The sequence below is a fragment of the Podarcis melisellensis genome (genome assembly GCF_964234715.1).
Source record: "Podarcis melisellensis genome assembly, chromosome: 1".
NCBI lineage: Eukaryota > Metazoa > Chordata > Lepidosauria > Squamata > Lacertidae > Podarcis > Podarcis melisellensis.
Window position 1 is genome coordinate 128729597 of NC_138528.1, and position 16923 is coordinate 128746519.

The 16923-nt window shown below is 45.1% G+C and overlaps 1 protein-coding gene across 1 annotated transcript; it reads left to right on the forward strand.

Moving 5' to 3' along the window:
- Positions 1-9849: 9849 nt before the first annotated feature.
- ARL4C (ARF like GTPase 4C) lies at positions 9850-15900 on the forward strand. Its single transcript, XM_081907927.1, has one exon. The coding sequence runs from the start codon at positions 9854-9856 to the stop codon at positions 10433-10435; it is 582 nt and encodes a 193-aa protein (XP_081764053.1). The 5' UTR covers positions 9850-9853; the 3' UTR covers positions 10436-15900.
- The last annotated feature ends 1023 nt before the right edge of the window (positions 15901-16923 follow it).

Consider the following 16923-nt stretch of genomic DNA (forward strand, 5'->3'; position numbering starts at 1 on the left):
ACCATGTCTTTATTTGCCTCCTTTGGCTTCCAATCTTTTACTAGGTCACCCCACAAGCAAGCATATTTTATAGAAAAATACATTACAAATAGTTGATATGATATCTAGCATCGCCTACAGCAATGCATAAATGAAAAATATGCTTTGGGTGCTGCCTGACTGAACTAGAGATATTTCTGAATAAATTCCTGAATTTTTAATACATTTTACTTATTTGTGAAAATCCACACATCTGATTTTAATTCCTACATCATTTACTGGGTGTATTTCTGCCATAATAAAGGTAAAAAGGTAAAGGACCGCAGACGATTAAGTCCAGTCAAAGGCAACTATGGGGTGCGACATTCATCTCGCTTTCAGGCCTTGTGAATTCAAATTTTTCTCCCAGCTTTTATGATTTTATTGTTATTCTTTGTTTGGTTCTGTATTGCAGTTTCACTGGTGGAAAAGATGCAATATTTCCACCATTTTAAAAGGTGCAGCATTTTAACCATTTATCCATTGCAGATTGCACAAGTATTTGGGGGTGATTCCAGGAATTGTTTTACTAATCTGAATAGTTTCTGAAACAAGAGTTCCTGAAACTGGGGGGGAAAGATATACACAATGTTTCTTAACACTCTGTGGGCTCCTCAATTATCTAGCAGCAGGTGTTTCAACACTATAAAAATGCTAATCCTTTCTAATTCGATTGTAGGGCAATGTTTGCTCTTCAGCAACATGATGATGGGAGGGGGGATTCTATCAACCTTCCCTTTGTGCTTCCTATTTGACATTTTACATAATGGGGAGGGAATTAAGACGTGTCCTTTGGAAAAATGGGAACTCCTGCTGCTTACACCGGACGCTCAGCAGAGGGCGCTCTGGTGTTACAGTGATACTGGCACAGCCTCCACCTGCTAAATGCTTTCACTTTGTAAATGTATATACTGTACCGTAGTTGACTAGTGGAAAGTTTGGCATCTTCTAACTGGGAGGAGAAATGCTCATTTTAAAAGCACCTTTGATGCTTCCCATGGCATATTAGCACTGTATTTTCAGTTTGTTTTCAGTTGGGCAAAGAGTTGTGAAAGCCGTGTATAAGACTTTGGCAATATAAAAAGCAAAGTTAGCTATGCTGCTTTTGAAAGGCAAGGCAAAGCTTCATGTAACATTAATAGTACCTTTAAGTTTATTTAAAACAGATTTACTCCACCTCCCTGCATCTTCAAGGCAGCTTACAATAATTTAAAATTTTCCAGTCTCAAAATCCAAAACAAATGCAGTGTATACATATTAATATTAGTAAGGGGCTCACACACACACACACACACACACACACACACACACACTTTCCCCAACCATCACACAAAAGTGTACACTGTCCTTCAGTGGAAGCTACTCAGAAACCTATTCCTAAGTATCACACAGACATACACACATTGATTACCAAACTGGTATTTGCATTTATCTTGTTGGCAAAAGTCATAGTTGCAGGCATGTGCTTGCCATATGTAACTGATTTTATCTGCCTGGATTTTGTGCTAATCCCAAATCCATTTATGATTGCAAAAAGTAATACATGACACATAATAGGATCTTATGAACCTTGAGATTCCTTCTATTTCAGTGACTTTTCGTGTTCACTTGTTCATATGCTTAACGCTCATACATTCTCATTGCAGGCATTAAGGCTCTACCCCAGGTGTAGCTGAAAATGGCCTAACAAGCAACTACTGAGTTAAATGCATAAATAAAGTACTTTACACAAGTACATAGTTGAACTATGGAATTTGCAGCAATCCTCACCAACCTGGATGGCTTTAACAGAGTTCTTCTAGGAAAACCAGTTAAGAGGGGTGAGGGAATCCCTTGGGTCTGTTATACTAATTCAAATACCTCAGGAGTGGGATTGCTAAGAGAGCAGGTAACTGACAGAAAGTGGCCCTTGCTCATGAACCAAATGAGTTAATTGTGAAGGAAGCTTTGCTGTGTTAAGCTGCCATAACGAAGCAAAAGAACCCAGAGAGAAGTAACAGAAACTGAAGTGTCACAACTGATTTCTGAGTAACTGAAACACATCTACTACATACACTATGCCTGTGACATTTTTATACTTAGTTTAAGTAATAACTTATCTTCTACCTGAAACAACACATCTCCTGACCAACTTTTATTTTTGTAAATAAAACTTTTCTTGTTTGAAATGACTGAGATCCCCTGAATCTAAGTTTCCCTCACAAAAGACCCCCACAAGTTAGCCTGTGGTAAATTGCAGAAATTTGTTTAATTGGCATATGGTGTGGTGGGTCTGCTGTACTTAATTAGGGGCAGTTATAAGGGTGGGTCTGCTACAAGCGGTTCCCAGATCTGATAACTTGGGATTTTGTCTTGTCCAGGTGAGGTCCCATTCCTTCTGAAAGAACAAGCAGGCGGTTTAGGAGTGCTCTCAGAACTACCTTTTGCCACCAAAGCCCAGGTAGCCTCTATCTACTTCTTAGGAAATACAACTTCCATCTTCCAATCTTCAAGGGCATGAAGGTCTTCAAACCATTACATAATAGATGTTGAATATTTATCCTTCCATGCCTGGAGCGGAAGGTGTGTGTGATCCTACACATGTGCATAAATGGGCATTAGGATGCCATATTGGTTCTGGCTTCCCAAAGTAAGCACACTGCATGGGCAGACAAGGATTGACATATGTACAGGGTCATCACACACAATGCTCTTTAAACTAGCAATAGTTTTAATTCCAGTTCCCACATAGAGGAGCAAATTGGCTTTAAGCTCTGGTCTTCTTTTAAATTGGACCCTACATTCAGCCATACAGTGGTACCTCAGGTTACATACACTTCAGGTTACAGACTCTGCTAACCCAGAAATATTAGCTTGGGTTAAGAACTTTGCTTCAGGATGAGAACAGAAATCGTGCTCTGGCGGCATGGCGGCAGCGGGAAGCCCCATTAGCTAAAGTGGTGCTTCAGGTTAAGAACAGTTTCAGGTTAAGAACGGACCTCCGGAACGAATTAAGTACTTAACCCAAGGTACCACTGTATAGGAGTCTTATTATGGGGTGCATTTCTGATACAGCTGGGGGCAGTTGTTGAGAAGCTGCCAGGAGGGTGGGGTGGAGGAAATGCTTATTCTAGATCTTTGTCACGAAGTAGCTGAAAGGCAAGCAATAGCATCCCAGAAATCCAGGATTTTGCAGGTTGCTTATCTTACACTAACAACCACCACCACCAACTGTTTGAAACCTGACAGTAATACTGAACTTTAGTTTGCTGTGTTCCAGGACTTTAATGGTGAGTCATATGGGCAATACTCCTTCTTGGCGTCCCAAAATCCCAGGACGTACTGATAGCATGGCCTGCTCATGTTCTTGTGGTGCCTTAGACTTGAGCCTTCATACTTACAGAAGCCCACAGTTATCCACTGGGCATAATGGTACAATGCCATACATACTCTTTGTTGACTCACCAGTAGATCCTGTTACACCTTAGAGGCTTTAGATGGGAAGCTCTGCACAAGCCACACTATTTTGAGGAGATGTCTTACATTTGCTCTTGCAGCAGTGGAGTGGAAACTATGTCCCTTTCAATCTCTCTTCTGTAATATACAGCTGAATTCAGGGTAGAACATTTCACCACTTTGCAGTAATGACAACTAGCAGCCCAGTGGGTGACATTCTATGGCTCATGAAACACAGTGGAGCAAGATAATAGTTCTTTTTGCCCATAACCCGCACAGGATTTCTTATGGTCACGTTGTTCTCCTAAAATCTCTCAGGTTTGTTTATGCACAGCTTAAGCAGAGTGAAATGAGTTGAAAGCAGTGCTTTTTTTTCTGGGGGGAGGATGCAGGGGTACGCATACCCCTAAACATTTTGTGAATCATTGAGGGGCAGTATTTCAATATGAGCGGGAAAATGGGAGTACCCCTAAATATTTTTTTAGGAAAAAAGCACTGGTTGAAAGGAAGATAAGAAGTCCCAGGCCAGTTAAAACTCCTCAACCAATATCTAGATAGACCTCCACTGACCACTGACCTGGTGCTCTCCATGTGCTTTGGTCTCTAACTCTTGCCAACATGGCTGCGATGAGGGGGGAAACAGTGGTACCCTTCTGCTGGTGGCATCACCACACTCATTAGGTGGGGAGAAGGCAGGACAAGGTGGCAGCAGGGAAGTGGGAGGAATCTGTGGTCTTAACCCTGCAGCTATACATACATCTGTGAGATGCCATCACCTACCCGGAGCTCTTCCAACCTCCCCCCCTCCCAACTACTCTTGGGTTCTTTCCACAGTAGTTCCTTTATCTGGTCACTCGGTTTTTACAGGAAGCCCACACAATACCACTAACAGATTGTTCCACTCTGTCTGGCTGTGTTTTTGCAGAAGTAATTTGTGTTGCTTTGGAGTAATAAAACACAGATGATGCATTAGCCGGTGTAATATGGACAAGCAAAATCCTTTTGAGGGTTTTAAAGACTACTGTATTTTTTGCTGAAAGTTGTATATTTACAAGGCTACTCCATTTTATTGTTTGCTGCTTAGAGTGGTTGTGTGTGACCTTTAAATGGGCAGGATTCAAGTCCTGTCAGCAGAAGGATGTCTGCATGAGCAATGCAGCTTTCTGCCCTCTCCTCCACAACTGGCTCGGGGTGTGTGTGTGTGTCAGGAGAGTCCCCTGGAACAGCACAGCAAGCAAAGGAGAGGGGGATTATTCCATCTGGCAAAGGAAAATGATTCCCTGACAAAACGATCCCCTTATGGATTCTCCCTGTGAATTTATTCAGAGGCATTTATACCCTTTGCCATGCAGTCTTGACACCCAAGACGGGTTACATACAGCTCAATACAATTACCGGTAAACCATAAATTAATACCCCACCTTTCGAGAAAGTTTCTCCTCAAAGCAGCTTATAACAAAACTTAAAATCACAACATTATTACAATATGTAAAATATTCATTCCATGACTATTCTAAAAATAAAGCCAATAGCCAACTATAAATCAATTTAAAAACCAAGGCCCAGCATTGAACAACAATGTACATTAACTCCCAAAGGTCCTCAAGAGGAAAACAGTTTTCAAGGATCTAGTAAACGTTGACGATGATGAGGCCTGCCTAATCTCAGAAGAAAGTCGCTGCAGAAACGGCTCAATTGTGCATGCCTTTTTGGGTGGGCATTTAGGCAAGATCTCAAGGTACAGACAGTTTAGTATGGGTATAGGTGGTCTCCACTAACCTGGTCCCAAACTGCCCAGGGCTTTGAAGATCAGAACTGTTATGTATTGAAGTTCTCACCCTGGCTAAAAGGAATATCGTGTATGTAGTTTTCACTCAGGTCCACGTCAGTTACTTTAGGCGGGAAACCCTGGGTTGTTGTTGCTACAATGCTGACAGCCGGCTGCCTATAAAAGCAGGCCGGCTGAGCTGTTTGCTGTTCAGTTCTGTTCCAGCTTACAAATAAAGAGCTGCTTTGGAGAGATTGCTGCGTTGTCTGCTATGTCTACCCACTATTTAACAAGAACCAGCACTTTGAATTGAGCTGGAAGGGCACTGACAACCTGCACAACTCGTACATTATAAGCATAAAATGTTCTGACCACCTAGTTCCTAAAGGAAGTCAGCAGCCTAATTTTGCATCAGCTGAGTGCATCAAATAATATTGAAAGGCAGGCCTATTTAAAGTTTATTTCAGTAATCTATCCTGGATGTGACAATTAAGAACAAAAGAATTGCCTCCTGGATCAGGACAGTGGCCCACCAACATACTAGTCTCACAGTGGCCAGCCGGATGCCGGGATGTGCACAGGTAAGCCTACTTCCATTCAAAGGCCAAAAAGAGCAATCCGTCAGCAGCATTAAATGCTCTAGCAACCAAGGTCTCTTATGTGTAGTTAGCAAAGTTTGCTTTAAGACAAAGGGACAGCTGTTTGTTACAAAAGGTTGTTCTTGGACTTACAGGAGCCTTTCATCTCAGCTTACAGATGGTGTTGTGATGGGTGTGCAACCGAGACATTTTCTGGAAAATCCCCGATTATAGAAATTGCTACCGATACAGAGCTGTGTATGGGCAATCCATCTGGAAGATAAATTGTAATCTGTACGTAGCCAGTCAGGCAAGCCACACAGGCTAGCAGGCTGGCTATCTATAAATCAGATAATTTTGGGCATAGTTGATGAGAAGCTCGTGCACCGAATGATCCAGCCATGGGGCTGTGCAAACTGAGGCTACCTGGGCAGTCACTTCACCACTTCTTGAGGGCTTCCAAATGGCAGATTGAGGTGCTTGCTTGGTATGTATAGATTGCTTGCTGTTTAGAACAAAATCTTTAATATTCTCATTCACTTGTTTTTTGTATTACTTCTGAATCTCATTTTAAAAGAACCACCTTGCATTTGGCAAGATAATGTTTTCCTGAACTTCTGAACTGTTTTGATGGTTAGTCAGTATGGGGTGTGTACATTCCTTGTTCAAGAATGTCCTACTCAGTCTGAAGTATTTGAAGGATCTGCTAATCATTATCCTTTGTACTGTTTGTTTCCTTGAAGCTCACCTATATATTTTAATATGGAACCTGAAACTTGACTCCAAACTGGTTTTAGAAATATGGGGAAATATCCAGTCTTTCTTTGCAATGCAACCCTCTGGATAAACCAACTGAGCTTTACAAATAAGTTGCTGTTTGGTAAATTCAAAACACAATCCTTTACCCTGTGAGAGCAAGAGTTTCTCTCTGCATCTCTATGAAATAGAGAATGAATGGTTGCGTGTTGTGTATCAGTTATGTATGAGAGACAATATACTGTTGGTATAGTGGCCCCTGAAGGTTATCCTCAAGGTCCCTGCCTCCCCACACTGGGAAGCAGCAGGAGATGGGATGACAGGTGTGGCAAGACTGAATGATGGAAGAAGTCTGGCAGGAACCTGTCCTTGTCTGTTCTGAAGCAAATATCACCCCCCAGCAAGCAGTTGCTACATTTGCTCTCTCCACCTCTGTCATTTTTGTGAGCAAATTGACTTCAAAAGGGCATTTCTTTCCTCCATGCCCTCAGACCAAACCTTCTTTGGACATGCAACTGCCCAACACACACAGTGTATGAACTTGATGACCCAACAGCAGCATGGCCAACCCACCAATTCCCACAGTGATGGCAACACATTTCCCACCTGCTGCAATCTCTGGAACTGCTGCAGGGCATAGCCATGGTTGCCTGGCTAAAGGACTCATCAGAGAATGGTATTTGAGTACTGGTGAACGGCCTCTCAGCACTGCACTGTGCTCTTTTGCCTTGCTTTAGAGACTCGGAGCCAGATCTTTAATCCAACCAAGCAGTGGCGTAGCGTGGGGGGTGCAGGGGGGGCCGGCAGCAACGGGCGCAACATCTGGGGGTTAGGGTTAGGGGGCGCAAATCCACGGGTTAGGGGGTGCAAATTACTTGCCTTGCCCCGGGTGCTGACAACCCACGCTACGCCACTGCAACCAAGGGGTGGGTAGGGCCAGCCCACCCACAAGGCAAGGCAACTGCCTCAGGTGGCAGGATCCATAGGGGCAGCACATCCAGGCTCATAGATGCCAACTCCTAGGGCTCAATGTCCCTTTGGGCCTCCCAATAAAATATTTGAGGGGACCGCACTACATGTTAATGAGCATTGCCATCCTGGAGTACTGTGTCCAGTTCTGGGCACCACAGTTCAAGAAGGACACTGACAAACTGGAACGTGTCCAGAGGAGGGCAACCAAAATGGTCAAAGGCCTGGAAACGATGCCTTATGAGGAACGGCTAAGGGAGCTGGGCATGTTTAGCCTGGAGAAGAGGAGGTTAAGGGGTGATATGATAGCCATGTTCAAATATATAAAAGGATGTCACATAGAGGAGGGAGAAAGGTTGTTTTCTGCTGCTCCAGAGAAGCGGACACGGAGCAATGGATCCAAACGACAAGAAAGAAGATTGCACCTAAACATTAGGAAGAACTTCCTGACAGTAAGAGCTGTTCGACAGTGGAATTTGCTGCCAAGGAGTGTGGTGGAGTCTCCTTCTCTGGAGGTCTTTAAGCAGAGGCTTGACAACCATATGTCAGGAGTGCTCTGATGGTGTTTCCTGCTTGGCAGGGGGTTGGACTCGATGGCCCTTGGGGTCTCTTCCAACTCTATGATTCTATGATACTATGAAATGGTGGAGGGTACTGTGTCGGGTGATCAATTCTATGGGGCAGAGCTTACCTCTGTCTGGGCTCCAAGGAATTGCTCACTGCTGCTGCTGCTGCAATGACAGTGACAGAGCGCAGCAGCACGCGCCTTGGAGACTGGATCTGCTGTCCCCTTGGCAGCACCCCCCATGCTGCCTCTACAGTAGCCTCTTGGTGAATAGGACTCACTGCTGGTCTCCTCCCTCCCTTGTTCCCTTCACTCAGCCTTCTCCCTAAGCCCGGGGGGGGGGTGAGGGGGGGGAGAGCAGCACCATTTGTGGTTTGCCTCAAGGGCCAAAATGGCTGGCCCAAGCAAATGCTTCAGAAGGATTTTCGTCAGGTCTGCAGCAGGAGAGGCACTCTATGTCTCCACCACTGTGAAGATGAAAAGGGATGAACCAGAGATACCACTGTATACCCCCCAAAAAGCAAAATATCCCCCTGAAGTAGCTATCCTGTGCCTGCCCCATAACCACTTCTGATGATTTGGAGGCTCACACGAAATTTGTGGACATATTTAACTAGCTATCAGGAAGAAGAAGGAGGCTATCTGGGAGACTGCATTCTCTCATGCAAACCTGCCTGGGCTTGGAGATCTTTTGGGGAGACGCTTCTCTTGGTCCCACCCCTTTGGACCTTCCTCTCTAGAAAGGCTAGACGGGACGGGCTTCTTCCTTGTTCTCCTTCAACGGGCAGCTGAGGACTTTCTTGTCCCAAGGGGCTTTTGGGAAGTGCCCGCCTTGCTGTTTTTATTGTAATGATTTTATGTGTTCTTTTATGTGTATGTATTTTAATTCCACTAGTGTTTCGGTTACTGCGTTTCTTTCTGTATGTTTTCAGCTGCTTCGATTTTAGTTATACGCAGCCTTGAGTCCCCTTGTGATGCTAACAGTCCTCCCTCATATCCACTCTTCCTCCTTAGTCACAGGGTTTTGCTCCATCTACTTCGGATACGACGGTGGCTCCATTCGGCCAGCGCTCACCTCCCGTCGGAAAGTGGTACAGCCCAGACGCCGGCCGGCCACCTTCTCCTCGGATGGGCAAGGGAAGGAGAAAGGCCCTTTCGGCGAGGCGAAGGGGCGGGAGATTGGTGGGCGGGGAGCCCGAGGGAAGAGGAAGGCGGGGAGGGAGGCTGTGGCGGGGGCGCGCGCGCTGCCTGCCTGCCCTTGTGCAGCCCCTCCCTTCGCCGCTCTCCGGCTGGGCGTGGGACTGCGCGCTACGGAGGGCGGGCGGGAGGAGGGCTTTGATGGATTGAACTGCAGTTGCGGGGCTGGAGGCTGGCAAGGAGCCGCTGGGAGCGCGCGCGGTCGGGGCTTCCTCCCGGGCGCCTCGTCGGGGAAGGAGGCCTCTTCCCTCGGGAAGGTGGGCAGAACCCAGGAGGAAGAGGAGGAGGAGGGCGCCGCCGCCGCTGCTTCCCGCCTGGAAAATGAATGAATGGGCCGGGAGGCGCAGCTGAGCCGCGAGTCTCCCCGCCTTCCTCGCGGGTGGAAGGTCTCGCCGGCGAGCCGCCTTTGTTCGGCGCTCGGCAGGGCTGCGGAGTCATGAGCGCCGCCGGCGGCCGCCGCTCGGAGCCGGGCGCGTGGTGAGAAGGCGCCGCCGGAGCAAGGCCAAGCTCGCCAGATCCTTCGGGCGCCAGATCTTTCGGCGATCCGGCGCTCCGTCCCTCCGCGCCATGGGGAACATCTCCTCCAACATCTCCGCCTTCCAGTCGCTGCACATCGTCATGCTGGGCTTGGACTCGGCGGGCAAAACCACGGTGCTGTACCGGCTCAAATTCAACGAGTTCGTCAACACGGTGCCCACCATCGGCTTCAACACGGAGAAGATCAAGCTGAGCAACGGCTCGGCCAAGGGCATCAGCTGCCACTTCTGGGACGTGGGCGGCCAGGAGAAGCTGCGCCCGCTCTGGAAGTCCTACAGCCGCTGCACCGACGGCATCATCTACGTGGTGGACTCGGTGGACGTGGACCGGCTGGAGGAAGCCAAGACGGAGCTGCACAAAGTCACCAAGTTCGCCGAGAACCAAGGCACCCCCTTGCTGGTGATCGCCAACAAGCAGGACCTGCCCAAGTCGCTGCCGGTGGCGGAGATCGAGAAGCAGCTGGCGCTGCACGAGCTGACCCCGGCCACCACCTACCACGTCCAGCCCGCCTGCGCCATCATCGGCGAGGGGCTCACCGAGGGCATGGACAAACTCTACGAGATGATCCTCAAGCGCAGAAAGTCCCTCAAGCAGAAGAAAAAGCAGCGGTAGACCAGGGAACCCGGACGGAGCTTGATCTCCTGGCTTGACACGTCCCTTGCGGAGCATCAGATGAATGCCTGGGCCCATCCACCTCTCCATGCTGCCCCAGACCCCTTCCGTTGCTTCCCCATTAAGAGCCAGGGTATCATTTTCGTGCTGGCTGGCACTTGGGATGCAGGTCAGATCTGCGCATGTCCGCTTCCCCCTCCCGCTGCGAAGCCGCCATGAGCCCGAGGCAGAGGAGGGCGCCTCGCCTGAGTTTTCCCATTCTAGCAGGACTAGAATACAGGCGAGGACCACATGGTTCTATCAGCTGCTTCCGTCCCTGTGGACCAACCTACACAGCGCATACCCTTGTTGAAATTCCTCTGGGAGGTGTCTTTTTAACTAGATATGGATCTATGTAATGGGAGAAAGGACTTGGGGAGATGAAAGCCAGAAGGCTGGATAGCGCAGGGCAGGACCCTGTTTTCATCTGGATTAAAGTTTGTGCTGCCATCTCAGGACCTCAGTAGAAGCCCAAGGTGATGTGTGCATGAAGAACTAGACTTAAGAAATATTGCTTGATAGGGGAAAGATGCTGTGGTGGGGAGGGGAAAAAACTGATGCAGATGAAAGTACATCTTCAGTGTATATTGCTTCAATGGCTCATTGAAGCCAGCCTTTGTGGGAACTGTTTTCAGTCTTAAGATAGACATCTCCAAGGTATTTATGGTCTGGCATTGTGTCGGGTTCTTATGACCACAGTCCACATGATGCGGTGCTATTTCCTGGAGTGACGTGTGTTTCGAGAAAAGTGTCCCTGCCATTTCAGTCGGGTGTGAGGGTGTGCAGCAGTGCCTGAAAGTGGGGGGGGGCAAGGGGGGCATGGAGGACAGCCCTTTAGGCTTCGTTCAGAACGCAACACCCATGTACTGCTGTGTTAAAAAGAGAATTCTGTATGTTGATTGTGTGTTGATGCACTTGAATTGTAAAATCTTGAGCTGCCTGGATCCTTGGTGACCTGCGGCTGCTGCCTGCTGCTGTGTTCTAAGCATTATGCTAACAGATTTTATTATCTTTTCATAACCAGTCTATACACTGTAGCAATAACCAGGAAAACATTTTCTCAATCATACTTTCTTACTGTAACATTTGACTGCAGGCATCCCACCCCTTCTTCACTAAATCCAATCAGACTTAAAATACTCTGACTGGCCTTTCAATCTATTAGTGCATCATTCTGGTGATTTTCATGAACCAGAGGCCCAGCTCACTGCAGCAATGAAAAGCAGTGGGTTGTGGGAGGAGGCCCAAAGACACTTTGACTAAGCTGATGAAGTACAAAGAAGGAATCAGTACCAAGTGGATATTCTGAAGAGAACAAATATTTTGTGTAAGCGAGAGAACTGCCCCCAGGCTGACAATTCCCCCTAAATGGGTGGAATTCTGAGTTCCATCAGTGAAAGCATTTGAGTTTGCTGGACCCTCCCTTCACTGTTCTGAGGGGGTTCTCTCAATCCTCCAGAGTGGATTTACAGGGAGGGGGAGGGGGAAATCCCAATTCCTCTAGTGTGAGAACCTGTGCAGGGCTCCCAAACAAGAGACAGGTTAGATGAATCCTGCCCATTTTTTCTTTTTCCATCCATGGTTGTGCTGCTAAGCATAAAGAAAATGGCAAGAATACTCCCCCATTGTAGGATTCCTATGGATTTCTGCAGTCCAGGAGAAATTGGTATTGTTTACATGGGTTCTCATCCTGCAAAACTAAAAGTGCCATCCTATATGTGTCTGTACAGAAGTAAGACCCATGAAATAAATGGGGTTTTCTCCAAGGTATCTAGGATTGCAGACCCTTGGAATTCCATGGGACTCACATCTAAATAGGCATGTATAGGATTGCACTGTAAGGCTGCAAGTCTAGTCATACAGTTGTACCTCTTGTTACGTCAGTCTCCGGCTGCATTTTTTCAGGATACGAATGCGGCAAACTCGGAAGTGTATACTTCCAGGTTTCGCCGCATGCGCATGCACAGAAGTGCTCTGTGCACCTCACGCGTGTGCAGAAGCGGCACTCTAGTTGCAGGCTTTTCTGGGTGCAAACAGCACCCTGGAACAGATTGAGTCTGTAACTAGAGGTACCACTGTACTTAACCTCAGAGCAAGTTCATTTAGTTCAGTGGTATTTACATCTGAGCAAACATGCATAGACTCAGGTATGCACACTTACTTGGGAGCAAGGACCATTGAGCATGGACTTCTGAGTGGACATGCCTAGGATCAGGTTGCATAGCCAGTGATGATTCAGTAAGACTATCAGGAAAACAGATTCATGAGAAGTTGGGAAGGGAGTTTGATCATCTTTCCTAGAATGGTTATTATAAAGGCTTTGAGCGACAAGCCCCTTTGTGTATTAAAAAGCCTGTAAAAAGGAAAGCTTACCTGCCACATGAGAGAGTTACACCTGTGGTTCACTGATTTTAGCTTACCTAACTTCTGGAGCTATGATTATCTGTTTTCTGCTTTAAAATGTCCCTTCCAGAAACAGCAACAGAAGAAGCTTAAATTGCCAAAGGAAGAGGAGGAGACGGATCTAATAAATGATTTCCCCCTTTCCCAACAAGCTTACTTGAAAGGTCTTTGTAGGAATCCATGTAGGAATTGCCAACTTTTTTTCTTGCAGGGCTTCTGAACCTTTTTACAGCTGCATATTAGGTAAATATTCAGAAAACCAAGTTATTGGGTTTGTTCCCACTGTTGTAATTTCATGTTAGAAAAAGTTTTACCTGCTGAATGTTTGCCTATTGTGCAACTGTGGTACAGGAGCCCTGTTAGATAAGAGGTTAGCTGGTAACCTCTGCAGTCAAGTATTACTTACATGCCTGGAGAATTCTAGTTACATGCATAGAAACTTGTTCATTGATCTACAGAGCGGGCTGGTCCCATTGTTTTAGAACACCATAGAACTGTGGTTGGTTTTTTTAAAATTGTTTTTATCTTCTTCCACTCACAGCTCTCTCAAGCACATTTGTTACCTCATAACTGAGAGAGACACAGAGAGAATATATTTATTTTGAAACAATATTAAAAGCCAAATGCTGTAATTTTGTAAACACTGTTTAGGAATTAGAAAATACTGCTCAGATCAAACTCCACTGTGCCATAAAGCCAGTGAGTATGGATTCTTTTGTCATTGGCACAAAATGTTTCTTACAAGCCTTAGAAACAATCGCTAAAAGCTAAGTTATCACATAATCTCTGCTCCTGCAGACCAAGTTGCACAGGTGCTAAGTGACTGGTGCTTAGGACTTTATCATCCCAGTTCAGCAATACAAAGTATTAGATATGCCAATCTCTCTGTTGGACCAACTTCAGTTGGCACAGGAGTATGCAGACTTGCGAGTTATACAGAGTTCTTCATCCAGCAGAATGGAAAGGATGTGGAGGATAACACCCATAAACATTTAAACACTTCTGTTTGGTGAAAACAACAAGCCTGAAAGACCTTACACATTTTCTGTGGCCCATAAGGCACCTATACTGTGTTTGAAGCAAAGCATTTAAACATATTCCTGGTCTGGTGGAAGCATATGCACCTCTTAGGCAGAAATCCTATAGACCTTTTCCTGGGAGTAAGTCCTACTAAGCGTTGAGGGACTCATTTCTGAGTAGACGAATGTAGGATTGCACTTACTTCCTTAACTGAGACCAGTAAATGGGAGTTTGAATGCCCAGTTGGTGCCCCTAGCATGCAGACTGCTTTTTACTGACAGTTGTTTTCTTGTTATGAATAGCCAGCACAGTCTTTCCTCTAGCCAAAAACAGTCCTGAGAGGCATCTTCGTCAGTAAATTGCCTGATCAAAGGCAAAGGCCTGAAGAACTAAAACGGCAAAAACACCTTGCCATTAAAGCTTTATATTTGACCCTCCTTTGAGAACAAATTCTCCCCACTCCCAGTTATTTTGTCCTCTTCAAATAATGTTGGCAGAATTTTAACAGATGTTACAAGATGCTAGTCACATTTCAGATGTTTTCTTCACCATGCACCAATTAAAGTATTCTAGCAAAAAAACTTCTCTGACCAATGTTATATTTTCATTTCATGTTATCTCTTTCCGGGCATGCTATCTCTGTTTTTATGATACAGATGTGAAATTATTCAATGGGGCGGGGGAGAAAAGTAATCCTCATTAGGAAAGGTAAGGACTCCCCCTAGGAGTTCTGGAAACATTGAAGGGACTCCATTGGAGCTGCTTGCATATACTAAAATAATCTGCAGAACCTTCAGGCAGTTCTTCTGATAAAAGGTTGTGCACTTCAGAGGTTACAGGATTTCTAGACAGGAAGCAGTGTGCAATCTGCAAGAAGGCCATACATGCTTTGAGGGCACAAACAACACAGATGCTTTATATGAGTCAGGAAATCTTTGCCTCACCTTTGCTCGCCCGCTCATGTCTATATGCAATGGAACCCACACGTGCAGTTATCACAGGTTGCATGTTAATTCTTACACAGATACTGGGCAGTATCTAACTCAGTCCATTGGTGCAAGGTTTTACACCTGAGCAATTTCCTCCCTTGCCTCCTCCCACACTCCTTTCCCAATCTGCTCTGGGATTTTCCTCAATCCTCTGAAGCAGATTTGGACAAGGATGCAGGGTACACATCTAGAGAGAAGCGGGGCAGTTCTGTTGCACAAGCATAAATCTTTGCGCTGATGGGCTCAGTTCGATACTGTCCATACATTTTACAATGTGTAAAGCAGCCTTCACTTTTATTCTTGTTTAGTTAATTTTCTCTGTACTGTTAGGCAACAAAATATTTCAAAGCAGGCACCAGTTCCACCTCAACTTGCATGCAAATATGCAATGGAGCTCTGATGTTATTTTTCTTAAAGAAGAAACTTATGATAAATCACACAAACGGAGATTGATCATAAGAAATCCCATACTATCGTGCAATTTGCTAATAAAATAATGCTGTTTTAAGACAGTCTGCTGATTAACTGATAGTAACAGGGTGATCAGACTTCACAATCTCATTACTGTTTAGAATTGAGTTGACTACAACTTGAGATGGAGCATATAGACCTAGCAAGAGCTTTCAGTCTGATAAATTAATGCAAAGCTAAGTCTCAGATGCAAGGAACTAACAAAGAGTGAATGTTTTCTATCTGAAAACCAAGAGTCACAAAGACCAGATTAAAACAGTATTTTAAAACCTTAAACACATATAAATAAAAGTGAAATAATGTAAGAAGCATTTGAATTTCTAACATAGGGAAATGAGCATCTGCTACAAACAATACTACTCACTGGCTTTCTGAACAGGGAGGGCAATGCTCTATTTTCAATTTAAATAATCAAAACAAATATGTGAAGTTATAGAAATATTTAAAATAAAATTAATAAGTTTCCAATTTTATACAGTTTCCTTAATTTACTTTTGGACATTTTGTTTCCTAATAAAACTTATTAAATTCAGTAGTCCTTAACCCATTAAGACTGTTTTTTTTTATCAGAACATCTATGTAGCATAAACTAAAAGTTCAATACAGTGGTACCTCGGGTTAAGAACTTAATTCGTTCCGGAGGTCCGTTCTTAACCTGAAACTGTTCTTAACCTGAAGAACCACTTTAGCTAATGGAGCCTCCCGCTGCCGCTGCACGATTTCTGTTCTCATTCTGAAGCTAAGTTCTTAACCCGAGGTACTATTTCTGGGTTAGCGGAGTCTGTAACCTGAGGTACCACTGTACAGTCAAACCTCGGTTGTCGAATGCAATCTGTTCCGGAAGCTCGTTTGGCTTCCGAAATGTTTGACAACCGAGGCGCAGCGTTGGACGTTCGGCTTCCGAAAAAGTTTGAAAACCAGAACACTTCTGAGTTTTCTGTGTTCTGGAGCCGAAACGTTCCAAAAGAGGTGTTTGGGAACCGAGGTTTGACTACAGTCTCTAAAATCCTAGCCTTATTTAATTATGAAAGATAAAGTTTGGCGTTTTCATAAGAATGGTTTCACACCTGGTTTCATTCAAGTAAATGGTCATGCCTGAAAGTCATTTGACCCTTTCATGTGTTGTTTAGTCACTTAATTGATCTTATTTATTTAGGCTTCAATGTACAGAACTTGGTAATGATTTCACACGACAGTAAGATCAATAAAGCTTTGCTTCTAGAAAGCATTATTTTAAAAAAAGCACGCACACCCTTCAAGGGGAAGAAATGCCCAAGTTCTGTAGGTGTGGAGGAAAGCATGAAAACTGCACCACTGTTTGGTGTGTGTGTGTTATAATGGGGAACGGAAAGGAAATGCAAAGCGGCCCAAAATGCTATAGTCAAGCCTTTAAAAGTGTCACATGATTTGGGAATGTGACTTTTGTCTAGTCGCTTTCTTCATTGCATTGAAAAGGACTAACCTCTTCCCTATTCTGTGTACTGTCTGACTTGGATTTCCTTTTGTGCTTTCAATGAGAGATATCCTGAGCAAACGTAATGCCCTTCTTATCTTTGCTTTCTTACT